At 52.3% G+C, this 27,916-nt stretch overlaps 1 protein-coding gene across 1 annotated transcript; it reads right to left on the bottom strand.

Annotated features, from left to right (window-relative positions):
- Window positions 1–25,556, bottom strand: TBX4 (T-box transcription factor 4). Its single transcript, XM_053569037.1, has 8 exons — window positions 25,335–25,556; window positions 24,462–24,556; window positions 16,470–16,589; window positions 14,650–14,797; window positions 3,817–3,969; window positions 2,883–2,971; window positions 2,541–2,770; window positions 1–704 (listed from the first exon to the last, which is right to left on the bottom strand). Exons 1-8 carry the CDS (start codon window positions 25,515–25,517, stop codon window positions 85–87), a joined length of 1,638 nt encoding a protein of 545 aa, XP_053425012.1. The 5' UTR covers window positions 25,518–25,556; the 3' UTR covers window positions 1–84.
- Window positions 25,557–27,916: the final 2,360 nt, after the last annotated feature.

Genomic DNA, 27,916 nt, shown 5'->3' with positions numbered 1-27,916 from the left:
CCTGTGTTTCTTGGTAGTGCAGGCCACCCGCAGAGGTTAATACTGGAGCAACGCGGTCCCAGGGCTGTGCAGGAGACATGGAAGTCATCCGTCAGTCCAGTTCTCTACTGTCCCCATGCCTGAGTGATACTGTAAGGAAGACTCTCGGGACAAAGAGAAGGTTTGAGAGTAGAGAAACTCATTGGCAGCATTCAGGTGTGGGGAGGGCGGCTTCCTCTCACACACTGGGGGGAGGCCACGTTCTCTCGGGAAGGAGGCAGCGGGCCCCCGCTCTCGGACCTGAGATTGTGAGAGCTGATTGTAGACACTGAAGTGGGCGTTTCCTGGTGGCTGGGAGCTCTGAGTGGAGAGGGTGGGCAGCCGAGGCATCATGGTGGTGGCGGTGAAGTGCGTGGGGAAGGGCTGGTAAGGCACAGTCTCCATGGTCTGGACACTGTAGCTGGTGTACGGTGAGACTGAAGTCCACATGTTACAGCTCAGCGGAGGGGGGGGCAAGTCGTCCACCCCAGACACCCCGGCAATCTCAGCCCCTGAACCTGAGTACATGCAGGCTTCTCTCGGGGTCACCTCACTGCAGTAGGAAGGGCTCAGCATCTGTTGGTCATAGGGAGGTGGAGAACGGAAATAGTGATCCTCCCCCACTGAAGAGGGAGCTTCCAGATAGGACCGCTTGCAGGGTAAGTCCAGGTGGCGGGTACTGTCTGCTGAAAGACAAAGAAATACTCAGGAAGAGCTGTTTCCACCAGCCCAGGGCCCACCGCACCCTGCTGGATGCCTGGACAGCCTGCCCTTGTCACTCGGCACCCGCCCTTGCCTCCACCCGCCCTTACCATGGTACGTCCAGAGCCATTTTAATCAGCTACAGCTTTTATAAGGTGGCAGCAGCCAAGAAGTGGTCAGATTACGGACCCTACTCAAAGGCCATGAGGGACACCACATCGCTGGACACTGAGTGCAGTTCTTAGCCAGGCAGCACATGGCTTTGATCCTTTGCCAGCCCGACTCTTGGGACAGTAAAAGGCCTTGGTATGCAATGGCATTCTCAGGCGAAGCCAGCCCTGGCCAATCCAGGCCCAGAGGGCACATCTGTCTGAACAAGCCAGAGAAGTAAGGCCATGAGGTTTCTGCTTCAATCCTCAGCTCCTGGAAAGGCCTCAGTAAGCCAAAGCTATTTGTAGGCATGTTTCTGTTGTTTTTAGAAAAGGAAGTGACCCTAAATGGGTTCCAAGAAGACCCAATATGTTGTTATTACACAGATTCCAACTTAACAGCATCTGCAAAATTAAGACATGGAGCTGATTAAGTGAAAAAGGTAAGGGACTTTGCACTGAGCCCATACTCTGGGGAAAGATGACATCAGATGCCACAAATTGTGTGTCTTTCAACATCCTCAACCATGAGGGCTTAACTGTCTGGAGTGGCATGACTTTGCCTGGGGACCCAGGGAGCAGCCCACTCAGCCACACACAGCTCCCAGAGTAAATCTCTAGAGAAGGCAGGAGGCTGAGTTTGAAGGCCGGTGTGCTCTTCCCCTAGTGGCATCTGTCCTGCTGGGGGACCAGTCCCTCTCCCTAACCTGCTCTTACCCCTCACTGAGCCCTAACCTTCCGTCTTCTCCCCAAATCCCACCTTTTCCCCTGCACCAAGCTCTTGGTCTTTATAAGCGGCCCAGTCACTCTAGGTCAAGAGGGAACAAACTTTTTCTGTAAAGAGCCAGATAGACTCTGTAATATGTAAACCAGCACAGCTGTATTCCAACAAAACTTTGGTTATGGCAACTAAAATGTGAGTTTCATACCATGTTCACATATTAAAGTCTTCTTTTAATTATTTTTCAACTATTTTAAAGTATCAAAACCATTTCGTGCAGGCTGGATTTGGTCCAAAGGCCACAGTTTGTGGATCCCTGCTCTAGGTCACTGAGTCCTAATGGGACTGGTGTAGGGGCCACTTGGAGCTCTGCCTGACTGGCCCCTGAGAGAACATTCTGGGTTGCAGGCAAAAGTCCCCAGACTCATTCCCAAGGGAATTTCAGTGGCCTGGTGCAGCTTCTGGTAGAGTAATGCTAATCATCTGGTTCTGTCCATGGAAAAATCAAGACCTGCCACCAGAGCACAGATGTTAGGGTTCCCGGCACAAAGTGCTATGGCCTGTCTTCCTGGCCCCTGATCTGCATCCACAAGAGCTCATTTCAACTCTCCAGCAGCTTTGCAGATCCTGGTAAGATGAAGTAGAGAGCCCTGTACACAGGACTCTGTTTTGGAATTGAGGTTGCTTTAATGAACGACAGACTCTGGATTGTGAAGCTTCAGCCTCCTCCTGCACTGCTAGGTAAGAGCCTTGGCTGGGGACCCCAAAGCCACAAGCTGTGAAAATTCCAAAGGCTGCTTTACAGGTGAAAACAGCATACCCCCACTGGGAAAGATAGCCATGTGTCTCACTGTGGTCCCTAACCCAGGCCATGTGAGCATATGTGTGTGCGTGGAAGGATATCACCCCTCCTCTGACCCTCCAGGACTTCTAGATGGGAGAAGAGCTACCTCGTCTCTTCAGGCAGTGATAGAAGAGGCTTGAGTCCCTCTGGGTGGGGAAGGTGCTGAGGGGCAGGTCCTGTGGCTCAGCCAGCTGCGCGTGCGCCCCATTCTCATGCTGGTAGTGCTGCAGCGCCTGGTGAGCGCCGAGCAGGGGGCTGACGTCCGGTGTGGCCGAGAGCTGGGAGGAGACGAGCCTCTGCCTCATGATGCTTTTGGAAATCACAGGGTATTCTTTGCTGAAGAGGCATGGGGGGCAGGCAGAGAGATAAGAAGAGAATAAAGATGCTTTGAGGGTTGCAGTGTCCACATGCCTGAACCCAGCCTGCCCACCCTACCCCCAGGGCCCACCTCTGCAGCCGGGCCACACGCAGGTCACTGTCATCACTGCCCCGGAATCCCTTGGCAAAAGGATTGTTCTCAATTTTCAGCTGTGTGATCTGTCAGGAGAGGACACGTGGTAGAGACACTGGGAAGGGGGCAGGACTGCGCAGGCCTCTGGCCCTCCTCCCCTCCGCCCAGGCATATATCCACAGCCGTGGCAGAGTCTGGGGACAGTGGCTTTGCCCTTCCATCTGGCTTGTCCCTGGCTCTGATCCATTCCACTTTCTCTACTCCAATCCTTTCTCCGGCTCTCCAGCCCACTGCACCCGCTGGCTTCAGTCCCCCTCAGTCTCTCTAGGGACCTGTAACTTTAAAGGGAGCTTCCTATGCAAGCTGCCCCATCAGGTTCTAAATGCACACAGGACTCTGCTGCCTGAACTCCACCGCTGCCTGCCACGCCAGGCCTGGAGCGTGTGATGTGAAAAGCACCCGAGGACGGGCACGTGGGCAAAGGCAAGGGAGAGTGGCTGTCAGTGAAGGGAGGCCGTGGGGGTGTGGGGCTGGGGCCTTCCCGGGCACGCGACAGTGCCCCTCTTCTGTCCCCATTCCCTACCTCCCTGTTTGTAGGCCCAGGATCCTGCCTTTGGATGCAGCAGGAGAAAGAAAATTATAAAACAAAAGGGCCTAACATTCAAACCACAAAGCAGGCTCCATGTTCCCAGTTTTTACTGATTGCCAACCTTGTCCACTCCTCAGAACACAGGGGCCATCATTCCTCTGTGCTAGAGATGCACGTGTCCAGTGTCCTGCCCATCATTCAATGCTCTGAGGGTTCCTGAGGTCCCTGCCCCGGGCCTGCCTCAGCCTGGCCGTGTCTGAGCCTTCACCTCCTGACTCTCTGCAGTGGCAGCCGGAAGGCCATCTGGTGTTAGTGGAGAGGGCTGCGGAGATGTGGCTATACCTTGTGATTCTGGTAGGAGGTCACAGAGATGAAGGAGGTCTCTGGGAACACGTGGGTGCAGAAGGCTGTGTTCTTAGAACCAAAAGCATTGTTCTCATCAGCCTTGACAATGTGCAGCCGCGGCTGGTACTTGTGCATGGAGTTGAGGATGATCTGGAAGAGAAGGGTCTCATTCTGAGCTCCAGGTCCCCACCCTCAAGCCCCAGGTCATTGACTTGTTCATTGTCCTAAAAGCCCAGGATCCACAGCCTATCAGGACTGAACCCAGAAAGGTCCCAAAGCTCCCAAGAAAAGAACCAGGCCCCTGGGCCCCAAACTCAGCCCCCAGTTAGCCTCCCTGGCCCTGACCATTATGATATGACCAATTGTTTTACTGTGGTAACAGGCTCAGGATAAGCCCTTAACAGTTTACCACCACCACCATCTCCCCTCCCCGCCCCTGTGAATTTAGCACAGAGTAGGTGGAATTCTGAGTTGTCAGCAAGAACCCAGGGTGCCACTAACTCAGCCAACTTCTCTGAGCCTCAGTTTTCATATTTGTAAAGTGGGATCATAACACATAACTTACTTTCTTCTGGGTCCCCTCCAAGATGACCCCTTCTCAACCCCTTACCTATGACCTCCTGCTGTGAGCCTCAGCTGCCTCCTCTCAGATTTGCTAGCAACAAAAGCAGCTTCACCACCCAAGGCTTTGCAGGATTGGGAGAGGGAAGCAGCTGAGGAAATGCCCCACTCTAACTTTTTCCATCACATCTCTCATTCATTCATGCTTTTCTCAATGTTTGCAGAGGCCTGCAAAGACCCAAGTACTGCGCAGACCCAGATGTATTCCACTCTTGGACCTGCCTAAGCAGCTCCAGGCCCCAAGGGAAGTTCATCATGGGGTAGAGTTCAAGACACCAAGACAGGAGACCAGCAAAGTTCCTAAAATAATGTCAGAGGCCCCAGACACCTAAGGGCCCTTGAGGATGCTCTGGGCTGGGAGAAGCAGGTCACCCCAGCTGGAGCCCTGGAGGACGGCCACCAGAGCCCCCAGAGTCACTCACAGTAGTTGCTGCTCCAAACCGGCTTCGTCCGGCTGCACCCACGGTAGCAGCTGCATCATGTGCCATTAAAATGTATTTTTTATCGTTGACATTTGCCAGACACCCTCCCCACTGGAAGCAGGACCAGGAATTTGGGGCATTTTATCAGCACTGTGGCTTTGTTAACCCTTTGGTTTCTGTCCTGGCCAGGCCAGGCTGGCGGGGGTCCCATTCCCCTCAGAGCTCCTTTCTCTCTACCTGGGAGTGCCCCTTCCTTAGGCTGGCCCTGCTGGCTTCCCAGGTCCCAGGAACCAGGCCTGGTGTTGCGGCTTAATGAAAGGTTTAACCCTGTGGTGACCGGAGTGGCAAGAGAAAGGCCAGAGTCAGGCTCTTCCATGAAGTCTTAGTTTGGCAAGACTCTGCTATCTCACCATGTCCTGGAGGACAGGGAGGAGGCTCAGCTTAGGAAGTGGGGGCGGGAGCTGGGTGGGGGGCTCCGGCCTTCTGTGGGCTCCTCCATATGACCAGGAGGCTCTATCCAGCAGGAACCAGCCTTTCTGCCTCGGGCACTGGCCACTCCCTGTCACCCTCTGGACCTTCTTGTGGCAAGTACAGAACTTCCCAGACCCCAAACCACATCCTACAGCTGGGGACCCACTGCCCAACTGGGGGTCTGCCAGATGAGACACTCAAGACCCTGAAGGAAACGAGTTTCACCCAGGGAGGCCTCGATGAGTGTCCTTTTCCAAGAGCCTGGCAACACTCTGCGGTGGGAGGAGCTGCTGGGGTCTTAGGAAACACACTGCAGTCATCCTGCACTATTCCGAGAGCTGCAGGAGCCCACAGACGGCCTAAGTTCCCTCAAGATCCAGCGATTTAATACCTGGGAGGTGGCCTAGAGTCACACACACGGCCCCCTCTGCATCCCACGCTCCCTTCCCCACTCTCTCACCTTCCCGGAAGCCTTCCCAGATCCAGCCTGCTCTCCACTGCCACTTGGGAAACTTCCTCCCGTGACTATCTACTTGGCTTTCATGCTGCTTCCTAGTGGATTCCATTTTTTTATTTTCTTGTGCCTGAAGGGAACTGAAGTGAAACTATAAACTCCTTGAGAGAAAGGGCCATATCTTTTATTCCTTTTATCCTGTTTTAAGGCTTCTTTGCCCCCAAACAGGATTTAGTAAGTGCAGGTCCGAGTTGCAGGACTGGGAAGATTTGGGCTCTGACGACAAACTTTCTGTGGGAATGTAGGCAAGTCCCCTCCTCTCTGGTCTTTACTTTCTCACTAGAGACAAGATAATCTCTAAGGCATTTTCTAGATCAAAAACTGTGACTGAACATGTGCATGGACAGTCCCTCTGTGAACTCCCCAGCATGAAGGACCAGCCGTGGTCACTCAGGCTCTCCTAGGGTGGCAAAGGGAGGACAAAGACAGTGGGCTGACCAGAACCCCAGACACAGGCCAGAGGTACCAACGCCCCAGGGAGGCTGTGCAGGAGGGAGGGCAGCACTCACACGTTCCTGTGAAACCACAGTCCTGGGCATGTCATCAACTCCCCTCTCACTGTCACCCCCTCCCCACCCCCGTTCAGATCTACTCTGTAGTGACTCTGCCTATAAAACAAAACCCATGCCCTCTCTGCAGCCTGGGTCAGGCCCTGCTGTCTGGGGGGTGGGAGGGGGGGGTGCCGTGAGGGCCTTCTCCCCATGTCTGTCAGCTTCTCCACTTTGACTTGCTACACGTTCTATCAGGTCACACCCCTGCTCAGAACCCTCTGAGACATCCGGGATGACTGCACACCTCTTCTCACCTCTATCCCCTCCCCCATGCCTGTCAGTACACAGGGCTCAATCAATGCTTTGTACTCATAATGCCACCTCTGATTATTTCCTCTTGCCCCTTGGAATAAAGGCCTAATGCCTCAGCCCATCAGATAAAGTTCTGGATGACTAGGGTGGGTAGTGTGCCCAACACACCTTTCAGCAGAGAGAACCAGAGAGGCCGGCAGGGAGACCTGGGAAAAAGGAAATTTCCAGACCTACAGGGACAGGCAGGAGCCACTAGAGGAGTGCAATCCCATCCACAGAGAAGTCAAGAAGGGTCCAGAAGCCTCTCTGATCTCCGTTCACCAGCTGCAAGCCCTGAGCAAGCTCTTCCCCTCCAGCCATTAGGGACCCATCTGTATGTAAAGTGAGGCCTTTGACTGTGAGGTCCCAAACACCCCTCCTGACTCTGACAGTCTGGAACCTGGATTGTGAGGTCCCAAACACCCCTCCTGACTCTGACAGTCTGGAACCTGGACAGGTGTCTGGGGGAAAGTCCCACCCACTGAACCAATACATGTCAAATATAAATCTGAGCCTCAGTCGAGAGAATATGAGACCAACTCAGTGACTCACACACCTGGCTTTGCTCGGAAGTTCCTCAGGCGCCACATTAAACTACTTTGCCAGAGTTTCACATTTATATTTGTTGTTAAGGATATGGGACCAAATGGGCCAGCCACATCAACAACCCCTCTACATGACTGGTTCCACCATCATCATTGTTTTACAGAAATGGGATTCATTATGTTCTGGCTGCAATTCAGAAGGCTGTTCTATTTTAACAACTACAATAGTGCCAAACATCCATCTCCTCAAGAGATCACCATAGCGTGCTTGGCCAATGAGGCCCAGATTTATCTATGTTAGAATCGCAGAACATTAGGGCACGGAGAGGCAGGCCATTGAGATCATTCTGGTTCAACATCTTAATTTTACAGATGAGGAACAGAAGGCTTGTAGTGGGGACGTGACTTGCCCAAGGACACACAGCTGGTTGGAGACAGAGTCTTAAGCAGAATCCAGATGGCCTTTGAGAGAGCACACACCGCTCTCTAAAACAAGCTCTCAGTAATTAATGAGAAGGTGTCAACCAAGCACAGTAAGGAACAAGGATCACCAGGCCCTACCTTCCGGCAGAGAACACACGTATCTGGATCCTAGCCATGTCTATTTTGTCCTATATTAAATCAGATTTACCCTGCATCATCATTACACTAAGACTACTTTCTCCATCATCCTCCTTACCTGCCCCTACCACCCAGATCTGTGTAGAGGTTAAGTTAGAGACGGGATCCACAACTCAAAGATGAAATCTGGAGAGGTAAGTGACTGGTCCAAGAAAAATCTATTAGCCCACTACAGAGGCCTAGCCTGGTGGGTCTTAGACATCACTCCCAGGGCAGCAACCCTGGGGTTGGACCCTGCCTTTTCTCACAGCAACAGCAATAATAGCTAATGTTTACTAAGCATATCCTATGTGCCAGGTCCTGTGCTAGGTATTTCAAATGCATCATCGTTATTATTAATAATATATTATTTAATCTTTAATAATACATACATTATTTAATCTTTACAACATCCTTATAAAGTAGGCATTACTATTACCCTCCTTTTAGTAAACAAGGGACTGAGGGTCAGAGAGGTGAAGGCATTTGCCCAACATCAGACAGCCAAATTGAGGCAGAGACAGAAGCAATACTAATTTCCAAGTCTGAACTCTTAGCTTTACCCAGCTGGGCAGGGCGGGGCCTGTTCTGGAATTATGTGGAGTATCTGTACCTCTCAAGCACCTGGCAAGGGGTCGGGTCAGCACATCGACTGGGCTCAGAAAATGTAAGAGAAAAAAAGGGAAATAAATAGCGGTTCACTCAACCGTCCACCAGCAAACACTGGTTTGCTAGACATGGTGTAGGCGCTAGAGAACATGTGTGGTGCCTGAAAACCTCATGGTCGACTATCTAGTGGGGCAGTCACACGGTCACTTCAAAATCAAGCCAAAATAGGGGTGGGAACATGTAGTGGAAGAAAGATTGCATTTATAATAGTAACAAGCAACGTGGCATACCTAACACGCAATGGGCAGAGCCTCGTGAAGGGTCCTTCCATACACTTTGAAAGACAATAAAACCAAACAAGATTTCAGTGAAGAGAAACGCATTCCCACCAATCCTCCCTAAGTAAATTTACGCTGCAAAGTAATTCCAATAAGAATACAAATAAGTTTCTTTTTCAACACCACATGCTGATTCTAAAGTTCACATGAAGAAATAGACTAGACTAGCCAGGAAATCTCTGAAAAAGAAGATCAAGGCAGACTAGCCTTGCCAAACACTAAAACCTATTATTTAGTCTCAACAGTTAAGGGACTGGCACACGAAGAGGCACAAATTCATGTGGGATTTAGTGCTCAGAAATGAAGAATCCTGAACTATTGGAATAAAGAAGACCCTTCGATTACTGGTGTTGGGACAACTGGATAGCTCTCCAGAAAAACATAAAAAGTTGGATTCACACCCCAGATTGAATGCCAGGTTAAATTCCAAAAGGATCAATGTTTTAAATGTAAAAATAAATCCATAAAATACTGAAAGAAATTTTCTTTGTAAGTAAGGAGTGGATTCAGGCTTTCAATAACTAAAAACCCAGCATACATATAGAAAATACTGATAAATTCAATCAAAAGCATCTGCATGGGAAAATCTCTATAAATGACAAAGGGCAAACTAGAAAAACACAAGCAACTCACATCACAGATAGGAGCTAAATCCTCCTGATTTATAAAAACTCCTAGAAACTGGTTACAATATCCAAAATCTAAGAGAGAAATGAGCAAAGGGTAAGAACAGCAGTGAGGAAACACAAATAAAAAGATGCTTAACCTCACTCATAATAAAGGAAATGCAAATTAAAGCTAAACCTGATATCTATTCTTCACTATCAAACTGATAAAAATCAAAAAGTCTGGCTCTGCGCCTGTAGAATAGTGGTTATAGCGCCAGCCTCATATACTGGGGCTGGCGGGTTTAAACCTAGTGCTGGCCCGCTAAACTACAACAAACAATAGCAGGGTGTTGTGGCAGGCGCCTGTAGTCCCACCTACTTTGGAGGCTGAGGCAAGAGAATCCATTAAGCCCAAGAGTTGAAGGTTACTGTGAGCTGTGACGCCACAGCACTCTACTGAGGATGACATAGTGAGACTCCATCTCAAAAAAAATAAATAAAAATCAAAAAATCTGCTCTCCCACCCTATTGGTAAGGCTACAGCAATGGTGGGGACACATATTGGTACAACTCCTATGGAGGGCAACTTGGCATTATTTTCAAAATGACAAATCCAAACACCCTCTGAACAGACCATTTATTGCACAGATATGGCACAGTATAAGATGGCTTGTGTACAGAAAAGCAAAAAAATAGAAAAACACCTAATTCCTTTGATAAGGACTGGCTACATAATTTATGGGAGCCATTCCACGAATAGAATGACCACTAAGATAGACTAACTTTACAAAGCAAAGTGCAAATAACGTTCATATAGAATATTATGTGTGTAAAGATGGGGATTTCGAGATTATGCATTCTGCCTTATGTGCAAAAAGAAATGCTGAAAAGAAATAAGTGACACTGGTTACCTGCAGTGGGCGCTAAAAGAACCTGAGTGGATAGGGGACCCGGGAGATTTCATATTATAGGCATTTTTATCTATTCAGGGATCTATTTTTAAATCATGGGAATGTATTTCCTATTCATAAACAAATTTCTAAAATGCAAACAGGCATAAATTATAATTTTGGCAAGTACTGAGATGAAAAGGTACATAGTGCTCTGAGAGCACAGCATGCATGGGGACTCGGAGGTTTCTTTCCTGAAGAAGTTGCACTTGAGCCTGGACGCCAAGGCTCAAGAGTAACTAGCTAGGTGCAGAGGGCAAGAAGATCATCCCAGGCCTGGAGGGCTGGGATGGATTCAGGTGGTGGCATTGTTTATGAAGCCCAGCACACTGAGGGGATTGTGCATGTGCTATTCTGTGGCCGAGGGGCCACAGCCCAAACCCCACGTCTAGGGGCAACTCAGTCTCTCCTGTAAAATTCTCTATGTCAGGAATCCTAAACTGGCCCAGTTCTAGGGCACAAAGGTAGTGTGAAACGGCCACCCCACCCTCATGCACACATGACCCACTCCAGCCATCTCCTCCCTGTCTCCCGATCAGGAGAAAAGGCAGACCCACATGCCAGCCATTTCTATGTCCTGCAATGGGATACAGGCCCTACCTACTCCCCACTGAGGCCATCCATGACTTCCTGAAGCCCAAGTATTGCTAGAAGCTTATTCAGAAGAGGAGGAGGAGAAAGAAGGCGGGAAGCAGCTTCTCTTCCTATCACATGGCTACCTGGCCCAGGACCCTGCTGGGGGCAGGCGGGGCTGGCTAACTGGAGGGGATGATGTGATGAGCAGGCAGCTTTGGCGCCAGCAGAGCTGCAGAAATGGAGCTGAATGTGGGTTTCTGGAGGCAGCTCAGCAGAATCCTTTCTGCCCCTCCTGCCTGTCCCCTGTTGGCTCTGAGCTCGCTCCCAGACCCCAGTGGTCATACCCTGAACCCGCCCTGCTGAGCCTGTGCACCACAGTCCAGACAGGAAAACTCCCTGTGGGGTTTCCCCCTAAGTCCAGGAAAGCGCTCACAACAAAAACCCACAAGGAGTTTCCTAGGCAGACTCAGTCCTGTCTTTTAGGAGGTTCTGGCCACATGGTCTGGGGAGTTCCTGTTACAGAGCCTCTCTGGCCACATGGAACAGGCTGCCAGCCCAAGCTCTCACTTGGACCCTGGACCCTTCTTCTCGGTCCTCAGACCATAGAGAAAAGCAACATTCATGGAGGGAGGGAGTCTCAGATGATAGGGAAACTCCTGGGATACGGTCAGGATCCCCAGGAAAAGCCCAAAGTCCATTTGGCTAGATCATCCCAAAATGGCTCCTCTACGACCACACAACCAGGGCTGCCTTCTGCTTGAGGCCTTCATGCATGGACAGATATGATGATGGCCGCTTGGCCACCCTGGTTCACCTCCTGGGATGAGGAAATGGGGTGACTTGGACTTGAGGTTCTCCAAGCTAGAAGGACACTGAGCCCACCTGGAACACCGCAAGAAGATACCAGAGCCGCTCTAACTGGCTCTTGACTCCCCTCGCTGGCTGCAATCCCAGCTCACACCTGGGTCTGGCCCCTTTCCCAAGGAGGGAGCCTTTTGGGCAGGGGTAGTGGGGGAAGGCTGCCAACGAGAAGCAGCTGTTAAAACTCCTGGGATACGGTCAGGATCCCCAGGAAAAGCCCAAAGTCCATTTGGCTGGAGAAAGTTCCTTGAGGTCTGAAAGCTTTTAGGGAAAACTGAAAATGGAGAAGTGAGTTGTGTAGAAGGAAGGGCTTATCTAGAGTAAGTTTACAGGGCAAGATGGCTCTTTCCCAGGCTCCTTTTCTGAGAAGCCAAGAAGGGTGACTTCTTCACCCTTCAGTGGACACTCAACCTCTCCACTGGCACAAGCCAAGGTATAGAAAGTCAAGGTCCAAATGAGCTCCTTTGCCCTGCCGTGTCTCTCAAGAGCCCTGGTCTGCATGGCCAAAGGCTGCTCCCTCTTCAGTTATGCTCCAAATAGGTGAAGATATGACAGCTGAGCCCTGGGTATAGAATGGAAAGTGGAGAAACCAACAACACGCTAGACCAGGGAGCAGAGGGTGTGGGTGCCAGCCTTGTGAGACAATTACCTGAGCCCTGCTGCCCCTGAAGTGGGTGCGGTGGCCAATTAACTGCAAGTACTGGGAAAGGGTGGGGATGAAGGAGGAAGGGGAAGACACTCGGCATCTCACTCCTCCAGGGAGCAAGCTGAATTCACGGGAGTAGAAGCCCTGTTGCCAGGAGAGTTGAGTCCAAGACAAGCAAGTGTAGCCAGGGCCGCCTCCATTGTCACAACCCCATCAGACAGCCCCACGGGCCCAGACTTAAAACTATCTGCAGTATTATCAAAAACACCTCATGGAACCAGTTAGAGCCACCAAAGCAGCAGGCCAGGCTGCGAAAACCTATTGTTGGTCTGCGGAGGCCAGATCTCCCCTTCCTGCTTCCTGAAGAAGCCCATGCTTTTCATCCCTGACTCCCTCCACTTCTACTTTCTCCAGGGCCAGGAAAGTGAAGAGTTAAGGCATCCCTGCAGCTGGGAACCACAATAGCCAGCTGGTGCATCCAGAATCTTCTCTAGAACTTTGAACCCTAAGTATCTTGGGCCACCCAAGGATGCAGCTCCTGCCAAGTTCTGTGCTCACATCCCACAGCGTCTGCCCGTGTGTGCAGCTGTGGACAGAGGCTGTGCCATGGGCCAGGCTCCTGGCCTCCCAACACAGAGGTGCTCCCTCTCCTTTTGAGGCTGGTGCCGCAGCCTGGCCACGCAGAGGAGGTTGGATGGGAGCTGACTGGGAGCAAAGTCTGGCCAGGATGGTGCCCAGGAAGACCAGAAGGCTCCTCTGACTCTCCTGCTACAGGAAGCTGGGACTTGGCTGGCCCTTGTCACCAGGCATCTACCTGCCTGCCAGTGTAGGGATTTGCAAAACAGATAAGTCAGGAGCTAAAAACATTAATTAAGACCTCTCCTGGTTGGTTGGGGGGTTTTTGTTTGTTTGTTTGGTTGGTTTTTCTTTGAGACAAAGGCTTAAGCTGTTGCCCTAGGTAGAGTGCTGTGGCATCACAGCTCACAGCAACCTCTAACTCTTAGGCTTAAGCAATTCTCTTGCCTCAGCTCCCAAGTAGCTGGGACTACAGGTGCCCGCCACAATGCCCGGCTATTTTTTGGTTGTAGTTGTCATTGTTGTTTGGCAGGCTCAGGTTGGATTCGAACCTGCCAGCTCTGGTATATGTGGCTGGTGCTTTAGCAGCTTGAGCTACAGGTGCCGAGCCCCCTGGTTGGTTGTTTATCCATCACCAGTGACTTAGAAAAGAACTGAACAGACTCTGAGAAATTAAAAGGAGCAATTGCTTACCAGTTACAAACCAACCCACCAGAAATGAAGCAATGCTGGCATTTTCCATAAGTAGTTACACTGCACAGAGTCCCAACATGCATACAGCTCCCAGAAATAGAACTGGGACACAAAACAGGGACATACCCCCACGTGCCCCACCCGCAGCATCCACACCGACTCTAGCAGCCCCTGCCCTGCACTTCCACAGCACCACAGGCAGGGGTGGGGCTTGTACCCTGGCAGATAGCACCAGGTCCCCAGGCTTCTGTTTGCCACACACTTGAGCTAAAAATTTCCACATAAAAATCTCCTTTTTGTGGGCCTGCCAGGGCCAGATGGGGAAAGAATGAGCTTGGGCAGCCTGGCTGGGACGTCAGCAGCGGCATCCCTGGGGCTCCGAATCTCATTGGAGAGTCAGATTCCAGGCCAGGCCGGGCAGGAGGTAACACATGAGCCAGGGCAAAGCTCTCCTTTGCAGAGAGTGGGTGGCTGTCAGGCCAGACAGACAGTGCTTGCCAAAAAGAAGCTTCAGAATTCCTCAGTGACTTGTTCTCAAAAAGGTTTACTTGTCTTGGGTTACACTTCAGCAAGGCCAGATGTGGGGAAACCGAAGCTGAGAGATGTGACCCCTCGTCATCGTCATATTAACTTAGAGCCTCCTATGTGCAAGGTGCCTCCTGCGTCGCATCTCATTTAAGTCTATGAAAGGTACCTATGGTCATCTCCACTTTCTGTACAAGGACACTATGCCTTAAAAGAAGGAAGACACTTGCCCCGAGTTACCCAGCCTGTCGGTGGCAGGGGAAGGATGTACAGCTGTCTGCAGGACTCACTGTGCTCCTATCACAAACCAGTCTGGCAAGTACCCAAGCCTAGAGCCGGACTCCAGGTGTGCATTGTCCCCATCCCTCTCCACCTGTCCCACCCAACACTGCCCAGGGCTCGCCTCCCAAGGCCAAGCAGTCCCCATTCTTACATGGCCAAAAGGGTCTAAGTGGTTGTTTGTCAGCTTCAGCTTCTGGAAAGAGACCAGCTGTCGCATCCAGTGGGCCCCAGTGGCAGGAGAATCCGGGTGGACATACAGCCTCCCTGGCATGGCTGGCTCAGCCTTCCCTGCCACCATCCTGCCAACGGAGCAGACAGAGCAGTTGTTACCCTGGGGTCTGATGAAGCCAGATTTCCTATGCCCTGTGACAACAAAGTCCCTTGACCAGAGGAAAAAATAGCAGGAGGTCCCATCACACCATCAACCCAGGACTTCCTAAGGGTCCTAAGGGTACGAGTGAGGGACAAAGAAGAGAGTGCTGAGGAGGAGAAAAAATAGTTCTGAACCTCTGGAAACAGCAAGTTACAGGGAAATGTGAGCATTTGTTTGAAGGACTGGGGCTATCACAGATGCTGTGGGGAGATTTGGGCATCTCAGTGTATGTGTTATATTTGTGATTTTTTTTTAATTTCAGGTTAATGTGAGAGTACAAACACCTGGATTATGACGTTTGCATTTGTTAGGTTTTGAGTCCTGCCCTCAAAAGGTGTGCCATATACCCTTACATCGTGCCCATTAAGAGGGAGCACACCAATCCCTCCCCTCCTCCTCTCTTCTCCCTCATTCTTCCTCCCCTCAACTTGAACTGAGTTTTTTATATTTATGATTTTTTTTTTTTTTTTTTGGAGACAGAGTCTCACTATGTCGCCCTTGGTAGAGTGCCGTGGCCTCATAGCTCACAGCAACCTCAAACTTTTAGGCTTAAGCAATTCTCTTGCTCAGCCTCCCAAGCAGCTGGGACTACAGGTACCTGTCTCAATGCCTGGCTATTTTTTTTGTATTTTTGGTAGTTGTCATTGTTGTTTTAGCAGGCCCTGGGCCCAGTCCCAGTGTATGTGGCCAGTGCCCTAACCACTGAGCTATGGGCATCGAGACTGTATTTATGATTTTTAAATGCTATAAATGATACAATTTGGAGGGAATGTCTCAGATGACCTAAACAACTCTCAAACTGCTTGCCCCAAAAGCAATGGTAAGAAACTAATTGGCAGCTAGCCTCTCAGCTAGAGCTTGATCTGAGTTCTAATCTAGAGAAAGAATAGAACTGTGGTCCTTGCCAGGTCCTTGCTACCCAATCCTGCCCCCTCAGCCTAATCTCTGCCTGCTGCATAGCCCACCCACCACAGAGGCCAACACCTGGGCCAGCTGCTCTTCCCTCAAGTGCCACTCCGAGCTCTGGGGGCAGACAGGGTGCTGAGGAGTTGGCCCGGCATTTATCTACCTGTCCCGAGTTTGGTTTAGACCCCCAGCCTGCCCATCTCCTCCAGCCCCTTGTCAAAGGGTAATATTACCCACCTCCAGGCAGCAGCTCACTCGCGCTGGGTGGGGGACACACAGCTTAAGAGGGAAGTGAGTGGAGAAAGAGAAGAAAGCCCACTGCAGACCAGGTAATAGCTATCTAAGTCACTATTCCCAGGCCCCTCTCCAGTGAGGCTCTGACAGAGTCTCAATCTGCCTGGTGTTAGCAATGTGTCCATCACCTGGCAGCACAGTCACCAAGTCCTGGTTGTCCATGGCTGTGGGCAGAGCATGGACCCTGCTGCACAACCCACTCAACACCCAAACACTGCAGCTCATTTCCAGGCCCAGCCCTGGAGGCAGGCGTTAGACACTTGCCAAACCCCTCGGCCTCTGCCGTGCCTGCTCCTGGCAGGGGACCGCGGCTGCAGATCTGGGCAGGCGCTGTACCAACCCTCAGGCAGGGGCTGAGGGAAGGTAGGTGATGTGGTGAGGGGTCCCAGGCCTCTTACCATTTGTTGTCACAGAACTTGTAGCGATGGTCATCAGCAGGGACGATGTCAATCAGCAGTATGTACTTGGTCTTGGGGTTCATGCCTGTGACTTTTACCTTGTAGCTGGGGAACATCCTCCTGGGGGAGTCGAGGTGAGGTGGCGCATGGACAGGGGACCAGGAGAGAAAGCACAGTGAGCAAGGTGGCTAAGGCCTTTAACAGGTGCTCCCCTCTGAGCCAGTGACCTTGGCCCACCTCCAGGGCCATAGCTGTGTGACTTGAACCACTCACTTCCCCCTCTGCCCTCACTGCACAGAGTTGCACTAGCTGCTTTCTCTGGGTCCCTGCAGCTGTCAGTCTGTGTCTAGGAAGACGGTTTGCATAGTTTGCCAAATTCATGTCTTCTCTCCCCCTCAATCCCCAGAGATTTGGGCCTGGAGGCTGCGAGAAGCTGGAGCCCAGAGACCCTGGTCAGGATTGTGTGAGCTGCAATCCCAACCTGGCTGCCTTAATTTCCCTCCTGTTCTTTGCCATCCCAGACAGAATTAAAGTTTGGGGTATAACAACTAAACCCCTGTCAGCTTCTGTAAACAAGTAGAAACCAACTCTGGGTCTTGTCTCTGTGGAAACCCTCAGACCTTAAAACAACTCACAGGGAACTAGGAGACTGCTGTTGGAAATGCTGCCTGGTTTGGATTCTTTTGGTGTGTTTAGCAGGGGAGTTTCTCCCTGTGACTGCCTCACCTGGGCCTCTGTACCCTAACTGGATTTCAGGGAAGGTTGGTCCAGGAGTCCCCCGGATGATAGAGAACATGACAAGCTGTGAGGACCTGGGCAACTTGCTTGAATCTCTCTGTGCCTTGGTTTCCTTATCTCCACGACAGGGATAATGTTACTACCTATTTCAGATTGCTGTGTGGATTAAATGAGTTAATTCATGACCATTACTACTGACCCGGGCTGCCTTCCACTCTCCACAAGTCAGACCTACTTCCACAGAAATGGATTCACTAAAAAACAAAACCTTTTTCCATTTCTTACAGCCCATGCTGAGGCTGTCCAGGACCCTGAGACTCAGGGAACATTCTAGAGAAGGACTTCCCCAGACCCCTCAGCATGCGCACACACACACCAGCAGGTACACACACCTGCCACGGCACAGCTCCCCGCCCTGGTTTCCGGGTCTCTGACGTGGGCTTCACCAGATTTGGTGGGGGGACGGTGAATAGTACTTTCTTACAGTCCTCCTCTGATACTTCTGGCCCCCCTCAGCTGACCTACAAAGGTGCTACCCCAGAGAGGCAGGGTCAAACCCCACTGAAGACACTAAGGGGGATGGGAAGCAGCCCCCGAGGTGTAGCGTGGCCCAGCCAGGCTACTCCGGGAAAACCATCAGGTGCTCCTCTGCATCTCACCAACCCCAGACAGTACAGGACCCTGCTTCAGACACCTCAAACAAATGAGTCAAGTCCCTACTTTGTCAACAGGGGCACCAGCTTACCTGGATGAGGCAGAGCTTCCAGAAAGGACCAAGGACTCCACAAGCTGGCAGACCCTACAGCAAATCCAGGCCAGGACCCTGGGGCAGAGGGTTCACGTCCACACCAGCCCAGGGCCCTGCTCAGCCCAGCCTGTGCCCCTCTCTTGCAAGAGGGGAGCCCAGGGAGGGCAGAGGGCTGCAGGGCGGAACACGGGGTGTGTGCCTTGGGCGTGCCCAGGAGCTGTGCAAGTGCGCATGTGTGGACGTGGACGTGCCTGGAGGGAGGAGGGAAGTTCTAGCTGCAAGTCTAGGGACTTATAAACCGTGTGGAAGAATTTGTCTCAGATGTCAATTGAAAGCATTTTCAAATGTCCACCCCACCCCCTCTCCAGGCATGGGGGAAGTGAGGGGCTCAGGAACCCAATCCTCCCTCCTGCTTACCAGCCCCATCGGGCCTTGGGGCACAGCTGGAGCCTGCCCCACCCTTTCCTGGCCCTGCCTCTCTCCTGGTGGGCCTATAGCTGAAGGGGGAGGCTGCCAGCTGTCTCTCCTCCCCCTCCCTGGGGGAAGGCCAAGAATCCTGTCCCCTCCAGACCACCATTTTGTAACTGCCACAGAAACAGCCACAAAATGGGGCAGCCTTGGCCATGCTGGGGCTGGCTGGCACCAATGGCCTATAGTTAGTCTGTTTCTCCTCTAATTCTTCCAGGTGGCAACAGCAGAGGGCACCATGGCTTCCCTCCAGGGCCAGCGTCCATATGGGGAGGTAGGAGCAAATGGCTCACTGCCACTTTGCCAGTCTTCCTGGCCTAGGCTGAGAGCTTCATCTACAGGCATCACCTCAGCCGCTCAGGAGGCCAGGCTGACACCGACTCAGCACTTTTTAGAAGGCCTTTAAGGACCCTGTGCTCTGCCTCCCCAGGTGCAGAACCACTCTCTTGTGATCTGGACCAGATTCCTGACTGATAAGAGCCTCAGGGAAGTGCTGCAGATGGAGGGGCAGGGAAGGAGAATACCTTCTAGCCTGCCCCCTGCCTGCCAATTCCCCTCTCCCTGGGGCAGCAGCCCTCAGAAGCCAGGAGGGTAGGGGAGATGTCTGGTCTGAATGGGAAGTTCACAAGTCCTCTGTTCTGGCTCAATTGGAAGCTCCATTGCCTTCATGGAAACAGATGTCTGGGTCTCTAATAGGGTGCAGTTTAGGGACTGCTCTGGGTCTTGCGAAGCAAACTCTAGGGGGCCACGGGCAATATCATTTCCACACTCAGGTGGCTCAGGAGGAGGAAAGGCTGAGCATGAAGGTGAGGCAACCTCTGCCCAGGCTGAGGGGAGAATTCAAGGCCCTGTGGGTGTCTGCCACTGACTTCCTGAGGGAGCTAACATTTGAGACCTCTTCCAGCTTGGGGGTGTTCTCCAGCTCAGGGTGACTCAGGTGACAGAGGCTAGGCTGGCTTTGGGGGGCTGTGACTTCCTCTAGGGTCTACCTCTCTAGGGAAATATACAAACTGGTGGAGTGAGATGTGAATTGTTCTGTGATTTATGACATAAACTATACCTGAAAACCAACACCCTATGAGGGAAAGCAATGCCTGGGGAGGACGGGGAGCCAAGAAGGGGCCGTCTGTGTCCCATGCAGGGCCTGCCACCAGTGCATGGAAGCCCCACTCCCTGTCCCTGGCACCTCTCCTTTCCCTCCACCTTCTCCCTGCTCCCCCCCATAGCTCTCTGGTCCCACTTCCCCCTGCCCCACATTGATCCCTTCTGCACACTTTCCACTAGCTGAGCCCCTCTTCCTGCACCCTAAGTTCCTCACACCCCGCCTAAGCTCCAGTTCCCCCAGACAGATGGGGGCACCCCTCACAAAGAAAACCGGCTCCAGCAAGGGAATAAACAAGCTGCCTGCTCTGCCACTGTGGCAAGAGATGAAAGCGGGGGTTTCTCCTCTGATCACAGAACAGGCTCTGAAAGGGTGCGGGGCTCCGAGCCTTTATCTTCTTCATACTCGGAAATGGTTTTAGAATGAACTGCTAAGATAAGCTTCCTTAGACATTTCTTACTGTCGGATGCTTTGCGGGCTAGGGGCAAGGGTTTCAGGGCATTTTGACTTTGGCAATAAACCCATAAAAGTGAACTCACTGCTAAAAAGGGACAGGCTTCTATAGTTGGGCTTGGAGAGCCGGACAGCTAGAGAGCTGGAGAGCCAGAGAACCTTGGAGCTCCTGGGCCAAAGTGGCTGCCAAATTCAAGGCGCTGACTTGCTCACTGCACCACATCCTGGGCAGGGGGCAGAGAACAGACCTAGGAGGCCACCAGATTCTCTCTGCCTGGCAGGGTCCCCAAACCCTAACCCAACAGCAGCCCCAAATACCCTGGGAGTCGGGGTCTCCAGGAGCAGCTACACGTGCCTTCCCTTAAATACAAGAGAAAACCAAATTGAAGTGGTGAGAAGTCCAGAGAGCAGTTTTTCCAAGGGCAGGAATGGTAGTGATTGGGAGGGCCCAAGAAGGATTCTGAGAGCTAGTAATGTTCTGTTTTCTTTATCTGGTTGCAGGTTAACTAGGTTTGCTCATTTTGTGCAAGTCTATAGAGCAGATACTTTTGATTTGTGCCATCTTTCTCAGGGATGTTCTACTTCAATAAAATTTATGCTAAAAATTATATACGCTATACACATATCCACACACCTTGGAGCTCAGAGTCTGAAAAGAATGGGCTACAGGAAAGGGTGGTGGTCCCTGGAAAACTCCACCCGTCTTTCTATCCCTAATGTGCAGGGATCTTCAGGAAGAATCTCGTGTGCTGGGAAGAGGCCAAGGCCCAGCAACCATGGCTGGGGTTAGAGGTATGGGGTGCTGGTGCCACCTATACCGAGACCAAACATTTTGCAGCCAAATGATTTCTGAGAGCAATGACAAAGCTACTAAATTGATTTCTACTTTAGATCACATACATACAACCTGTACACACAGTTTTCTAATTCACCCAAGGCGTTTTTTTAGAAATATTTTCCCTGAAGGGAGGGGCAGGGGTGAGGATGTATGGAATGGATGTTGCTTTGGAAGGTCAGTTGGTTCTCTTAGATTGTTTAAAGGCACTTCCTTCTGATAGACTTTTGCTTTCAGAAAATACTTTAAAAAGAGATCAAAGCACTCTCTCCCCAACCCACTTTCCCAGTGTCTTCAACCCTTACTTCTCTTATCATCCACGCCACTGGGCTCTGACGCTCTGTATACAGAGCGAGGGCAATTGGCTTTGAAGCCCTGGATTAAACTGAGCCAAATCCTTGCCTCAGAATAACAAACAATACAGGTTCAACAGGAGTTCTCATCGGTAGTTCATTTTTCAAACGCAAATTCACTGTCACTAACACAAGCAACATTGAACTCAACAGGCTATGAAGGCTGATAGTGGAGATTTATCTGGTGGCAGAACCATGACCTAGGAGTAGGGCAGTTAGACAGTTAGGAAATTTTCATTTGGGGGAGGTTTATATTTAAATTTTTATGGAGCTCACTTTTATCTATGTTTGGGAGAAAATGCAGTTTCTCACATGTATCAACCTTGGCAGGGATGTGAGGAGGCAAAGAGAGGGGTCCACTCTCTGCAGTTATCAACAAGAACCCCCTGGCTGCGGGGGTCTGAAGGGACAGAGACCAGCTGGGAAGGGGTTTGGCCCACATTTTACACCTGACATCAGGGATTCCTGAGCACTCAGAAACTGGTGTCTGATGCTGTAGTTGGCATATTGCTCACCAGTTCAAAGAATTGTCAGCGGATTCTTTTCTCCTTTTACCTTCAGACTTTCAAGAACCCAAAGGGCCAAGGTTGGCAGCTTGTGACCCAAGACTTCAAACTGGCTTAAGAACATGCTGGCCACCCTTCTCCAGGGCCCACTCCTGCCTAAGTAGATGATAGTTATCATGTCCCTAACTAGCAACAACCTGTGCTAAACAGGGTTTAAAAAATAAAAAGCAATCAAAATTGGGGCTTTGTTTGGGGACTAGGGTGCATTATGTGCTTGGCTTGTACAGACCTGGCAGTTGCCTAACTTCCCTCCTCTGGGGTTTGGTTTACGTTCTGTTAGTTCTCCTCCAGCTCTAGCAATCTAGGAATCCATGATTCAAGGTTCAGGAGAAGGGTTCAGGCTGGTGAGAAATGGAAGTGTCCCAGAAAGGGTTCTAGTAAAGAGACACAGAGTTTGGGGAGCAGGGAGAGGCCCTGGACAGGATGTTAAAGGGCCACAAGCCCAAGCAAAGCAAATTGCATCCAGAGGCCACCCTTGTAAGGAAAGTGGTGAGGGAAGAGAGGGAGACACAGTCATCCAAGCAATAAAAGTGGTCTCTGAAGATGGAGAGCAGCTATGCAGGAGGAAATGGGGGTTTGTGAGAACAGAGGGCTTGGGGATTTTGAGGGGGATGAGGCTTTAGTGGCTTTCTAAAGGACTAGATCTGGTACAAGGATAACTTTCTGCCAGAGAAATGAGAGGCAGTGATGGATCCATAATTGACCAGCATCATCACAGCCACTTTTAAATTATTATTATCATTCCCTAAGGTCCATTCCCTACGTTTCCATTAGGATCAGGCACAAACACCTGCCTGAAGTTGGTCGCCTTGACAAGTCTGTGTATGTGTCAGGAAGAGGAGGGAGCCAGACTCATGCCGATGCAGGAAACCCCACTAAGGAGAACCATAAAATGCTTTTTGTTTAAATGGCAAAGCTGGGGCATGCCAGAGAACATGCTGGCCATTTATCTTCAAGAGACAAGTTATTTCTGCTGCCTAAAAATGGAGGCTCTTTCTTCTTTCTTTCTTCTCTCCACCTCAGCAGGCTCAAGAACCCCGCCACACACCTGTAATCCACCGGACAAGCCACACCCAGTCACATGATCCCCTGGGGGGTCTCTCCCAGTAGTTGGATAAGGAGGCCAGCAGGCAGGCTTATAGTCACCATTTATTGGACACCACTGAGCTACAGGGAGGTTCAGCGACTTGCCCAAGGAAGCTAGGAAGAGGCAAGGCTTGTGACACCTGGCCTGCCTCCCCAATCCCCAATGAGCGCTCCTCTGCCAACCCCCCAATGCATCCTCCTTCCCCCTCTCCATCCCCCAAAGGCACTGAACTCAGGCCCTAAAATCAGCCTGCTTCTTCCCTGATAAAGGTCTTGGGTATGGATGTGAGTTCTCTCCAGCTAAGATGTGAGGGTACCAAGAGCCCTGACCTCCTCCACCCTCAACAAAACAATGAAAGCTTTACAAGGCCCGCCAGTGAGCAGACACCAGGAGGACCACAGTACCTCTACCCTACACATAGCAAACCCCTAGTTTTTTGTTTCTTTTGAATAGCCTGTTGTTTCCTAAGCTGTTTGGTAAGCAGAGCTAAGTTCTCTAAAGAGTAGAAAAAAATGCTGAGTGGGTGCCAGACCCTTCTCTCATTATCATCAGCTAGCATTTCTTCTGTGCTTACATGTACCAGGGCTACGCTAGGTGCTTTACATACAACTGCATGAATTAGAACCTGTTCCTTTACACGTGGAGGGGGTGTGGGTAGAGACCCCTAAGTATCTCATCTGGGAGCTGCACAGATGGAAGAGCTGAGTTGGACTGGACTCCTCTGAATCCCTGGCCCTTGATGCTTCACCATCTTCTTTTTCTAAAAGCCCAATTATGGGCCACAGCCAGGCAAAAGGACATTCTCACACCTTGTCCCCTGGGACCAAAATCAATTGTGTGTATGTGGAGGGGGCAGAGTGGGTGGGGAGGAGGTTCCTAAACCTGAACTTTCCAGTGTCTGTCTGTGTTCACAGCAATCCCCCTTCACCTGACAACGGCTCTCTTTGCCAACCCACCCCACCCTGGTCACGCTGCCCCCGCGAATCCCTCCTCTCATCCTCTCCTCCCCTATCTCCCACAGACACCAGCGCATTTTAAAGATGTTTCCACTTTATAAATCATCTTTCTCTGGCAGCCACCCCAGAGCTGCTCCCCAAACAACACACACACACACACACACAGCCCAATGGCAGTGCCTTCCTGTGCCAAAGACTGGACTGGAAAAAGTGGAGCTGTGCCCCTGGGGCAGAGACTTGGGGTCTGAGCTACTCCTGAAGAATTATGGAAATTGAATGGCATGGTTTCCTTCCCTTTCCCTATCTGCTGAGGGGTATCTCTATCTCCCCAATTAATTAAATTCTGAGAAACCCCATAGGTTCCTGGGAGGGGGACTAAGCAGCATCTTAGGGGGTCCAAAGTTCCAGTGTTGGGACTCAGGGCAAAGTGATCCTAGCTTGCCCTTGTTCATTTGCATAGCGCTGCCCCTCCCCCAACCCTACCCCCCAGCACCCTTGCTGGGGTAGCCGCTGGCAGGCCTTGGCAGCCCAGTCCCAGCCTGCAGTGGGATGCGCCCCTGAGACCTGCCTGGCGAAGGGACTCCTACAGACTCCTCCAGCTTGGACCTAGAGAACTTCCAAGGGAGTCCACTGGAGATCCTCGTTGCTCCCACCGCCAACCCCAGGAGTAACTCTCCGGTGCTGACCTGCCCGCCTTGGTGATGATCATCTCCGTGCCCGCCTCATGGAACTTCTTCCAGAGCTCCTTCTCATGCAGCCCCACCTTGATGTTCTCGATGGTCTGGGGATAGGAGGGAGGGAGACTCATGTTTGCCTGGCCCACGGCTCCATTTGGAGCCCGAGGGAAGGTCACCGGCCTGAAGAACCGCGCAGAACCCAGCCAGCCTAGGAGCCCAGGACTCAAGATTTCGTTTCACAAAATGACTTCAAACTATTGGTCAATTAAAAAATTAAATCAGTTGCTGAAGCTCCCCTTTCAGAGCTGCGTCTACAGATGGACCTGCAGAGGGCACCTAGGAACCCGCCCGGGGCAGACGACACTGCGGCCGCCCCTAACCGCAGGCTCGCGGGCAGACGCAGAGACCCAGAGGGAGAGAGGCTCACACACCCTCAGCCAGGGCACACGGATCTACACAGATGTCGTTCATTGAGATCTACTGGCGGTCACCGTAAAACCTGTCCGCGACGTCCCGTCTCGGCTTTGGAGCCCGCAGCGGCTCCCGGGCCCGGCGTCCCCCAGCTTGGTCGCCGCACCCCACCCCACTCTCAGAGTCGTGGGTGCGGCACACTAGGCCGGGGCTCGCTCAGCTGCCCCAGGGGTCTCTTTCTCACACGCGCTAACTCCAGAGTAGCCCTGAGGACTCCAAGTGGAGAAGGGCCCCAAAAGGCAGAGGGCGCGAGCCCTGCCCAGTTGACAACAAACACGCAGATCGTTCGGGACACTGCCAGGTTCACCTGAGAGCGAGTCCTGCTCACAATTGGACAGAACGATGGACACTGCGGCGGCCCTGAAGACCGACGGAAGCTCAGCCTCGACCCAAAGGCTGGAGCAAGCTCACCTGCTCAGCTGCCGCGGCGACGTCGGCTCCCGGGCCCGGGGGGCTGCCGAGCGTGGCTCCGCCGAGGCCTGGAGCGGCCAGCGCCGGCTCAGGGACGTTGGCTGTGGCAGTGGCCTCGCTGATCGCTGGGCCCGGGGCCCGGAAGGCCTCCTCGCTCTCCGACAGGCCCTTATCCTGCAGCATCTCCTGTGGGCACAACACACACGGAGTCACTTGCCCAAGTCCCCACTCACCAAAGGCCCCACGGCCCTCTCCAGCCACGCTGGGGCTTCGTGCGGGTGGAGGCCTCCCTGGCCCACGTGGACCCCGCCCCCTCCCGAGCTGGGGGAGGGAGCGTCGGGGGAGGGCAGGACCCTCGCCTCCTCCCTCCGGGCTCTGGACCTGGGAGGGTCTGGTGTGCGTTCAAAGTCTGCCTGCCCCTGGGTGTGGGGCTGTGGGATGGATGAGTAGGTCTAGGGAAAGGACCGCCCTCTCGGCATGGCCCCAGCTGCACCCCGACTCCCTCCCTTCTCCTGGGCTCCACTGGAGTGAAGCCTGGGTCTTGTTGGCTCCTCTGAAATAACTGGGGTCCAGATCTCACTCTTGGCTCAGGGCAGCCAAGATACTTCCTGGGCATACAGGAGAGGAAAGCCAGGCCAGGAGGGAAGGGACAAGGCTCCTGAAGCTCCATACCTGTTTGCAGAGGGGACCTGGGGCTGAGCATCCCTTGAGGCTGCTACTCACTGGCGCGCCCTCACCCACCGGCTCACCATTCATATAGACTTCTTGAACCATTCCCACTCCAGACATCTTCTTCCCACTGGCACAAGTGGGCACAGAACCCTCTCATCACATCCTACTCACCCAAGAAGCCACTCCAGGGCCACTCAGATCCAAGCCCTGGCCTGGACAGGAGCCTCCCCAGCCTTGCCTTGTCACATTCGCCCCCAGTGGTTCCTTCACTCACACTTTAGCTCCAAAGGGTTCTGCTTTAGGCCCAGATCCTTCACAGCTGAAGACCAGGCCAGCAGGGTGGGTCTACTTCAAAGCCTCGTCCTGCTTCAGAATACAGCTGTATTTCCCCAAGTGTTGGGGCCTCTTCATGGGCCTAAGCTGGTCCTGGGATGAGAGCCCAGCCTGAAAGGACAACCCTGTCCACTGTCCCTCAGGGGTCCATCTCTGCACTATCTCTTCTTCCCCTCCCACCTCCCCGCTCTTCTCCGTTCTTCTGGATCTGAGCAAGTTCTGGTGGGGCTTTCTGTATGTCTTCTGTATGTCTCGGCCTCTCTTGTGGCCGCTAATGTCCCACCTTTCTCCTTTTTCCTGCTCTCTCTGAGCATCCCAAGGCTCAGGCCCCTTGCCCAACCTCTTCACTGGCCTTCTCATCTTAGGTTTGGACTTCTGCTCCCAGGGCCTCGCAAAGTAAACAAGCCAAGTGCAACCGAGGAGATAAAAAGGGGCCAGGGCCAGCCGGGGTTGGGAAAAACCCATAAAGATAAGGCTGACAGCGCGGTCGCCACAGCTGCCAGTTAGCAAGGCTCGCTGGACATGGCCAGCACCAGCACCCTCCTCAGGCCACGTGTGGTTCGGACCAAAACTCAGAAACCCAGGAGCCCCCAAACAGGGAACGCTGCCTGACTAGGGCAGCTGCCTGCTGGGGCCAAGGCTCTGGTTCCGACTATATCTGGTGCTGGTCTCAGGTGTGGGGGCCGTGGCGCCCAGAAGAAGGGGGCTGTCTCGGGCTCGAGTGGCCCTCCTAGCCACTGGGTCCCCTGCTGGGCACTCTTCACACCCACAGCCATGGAACGGAACCCTCCTGCTTCGCGCCCGGCAAGCACGTAGTCCTGCCCCGTGCAGAGCTCGCCCTCGGCCGTGTCCACCGATGCCGGCCCCGCCGGCCGCTCAGACTTGGGGGCAGGCCTGCGCGGTGCTCTCCTTTCCCTCCTCAGGGTGCACCTCTTCCTTTCTCTGGTCCCGGAGCCACATCCTGACCTCGCGACAGCTTACTCTCGCCAAAACTCCTCGCCAATTTCCTTTTTTTCCCAGCCTGACTGGCTCGGAGCAGCTCCGGTCCCCTCGGACCTCGAGCCCCAGCGCACTCCGACGCCGGCACTGGGTCCCGCACGCTGCGAGCGCCAAGGTCCGCGCTCACCCGGCTTCACGTCGACCCCTCCGTGGCCGCAGCACGCCGGCTGTGCGCCCTTCGCGATTGGGTCCATAGCTTGCAGCTGCCTCGTTGTCCCAGGTGGACAGAATTTTTCTTTTCACTTTTAGGTTACTGGTGATATTTCTCTTGCACTGAGGGAACTGTTAACATTTTGTACTATTTTTTATATTTTAAATATTCCTACTATCAGAATAGTATTCTGGTCAATTCAGTAACTTTAGGAATATTTATCCGATCACATGAATGATTACTACTCTTTACCTTTATTACCATATGGTTAAAGTACTGGTTTGTTTTGTAAAATTATCATTATTTAACATGTTGTTGCTTTCCTGTCTTTGCTCCGTCAGTCTGGGGCCTCCTGTTACCAATATCTAGATAATTAGACATAATATTCCAATAGGTCATGTTAATCTATTGTTATTTTTAATTTTTG

Source organism: Nycticebus coucang, chromosome 18 (assembly GCF_027406575.1).
Source record: "Nycticebus coucang isolate mNycCou1 chromosome 18, mNycCou1.pri, whole genome shotgun sequence".
NCBI lineage: Eukaryota > Metazoa > Chordata > Mammalia > Primates > Lorisidae > Nycticebus > Nycticebus coucang.
Note: the sequence above shows the minus strand (reverse complement) of the source record. Positions and strands in the feature narration are given on the sequence as shown.

Bases quoted from the DNA above. Each gene is read 5' to 3' on its own strand.
- TBX4 (XM_053569037.1), bottom strand. From the start codon at position 25,517: ATGCTGCAGGATAAGGGCCTGTCGGAGAGCGAGGAGGCCTTCCGGGCC. The intron at 3,970-14,649 runs GTAAGAATGGGG...CTTCTCTTCCAG, and splicing joins ACTTAGACCCTTTTGGCCAT to ATCATCCTCAACTCCATGCA. The intron at 705-2,540 runs GTAGCTCTTCTC...TTTGTCTTTCAG, and splicing joins TCACTGCCTGAAGAGACGAG to CAGACAGTACCCGCCACCTG.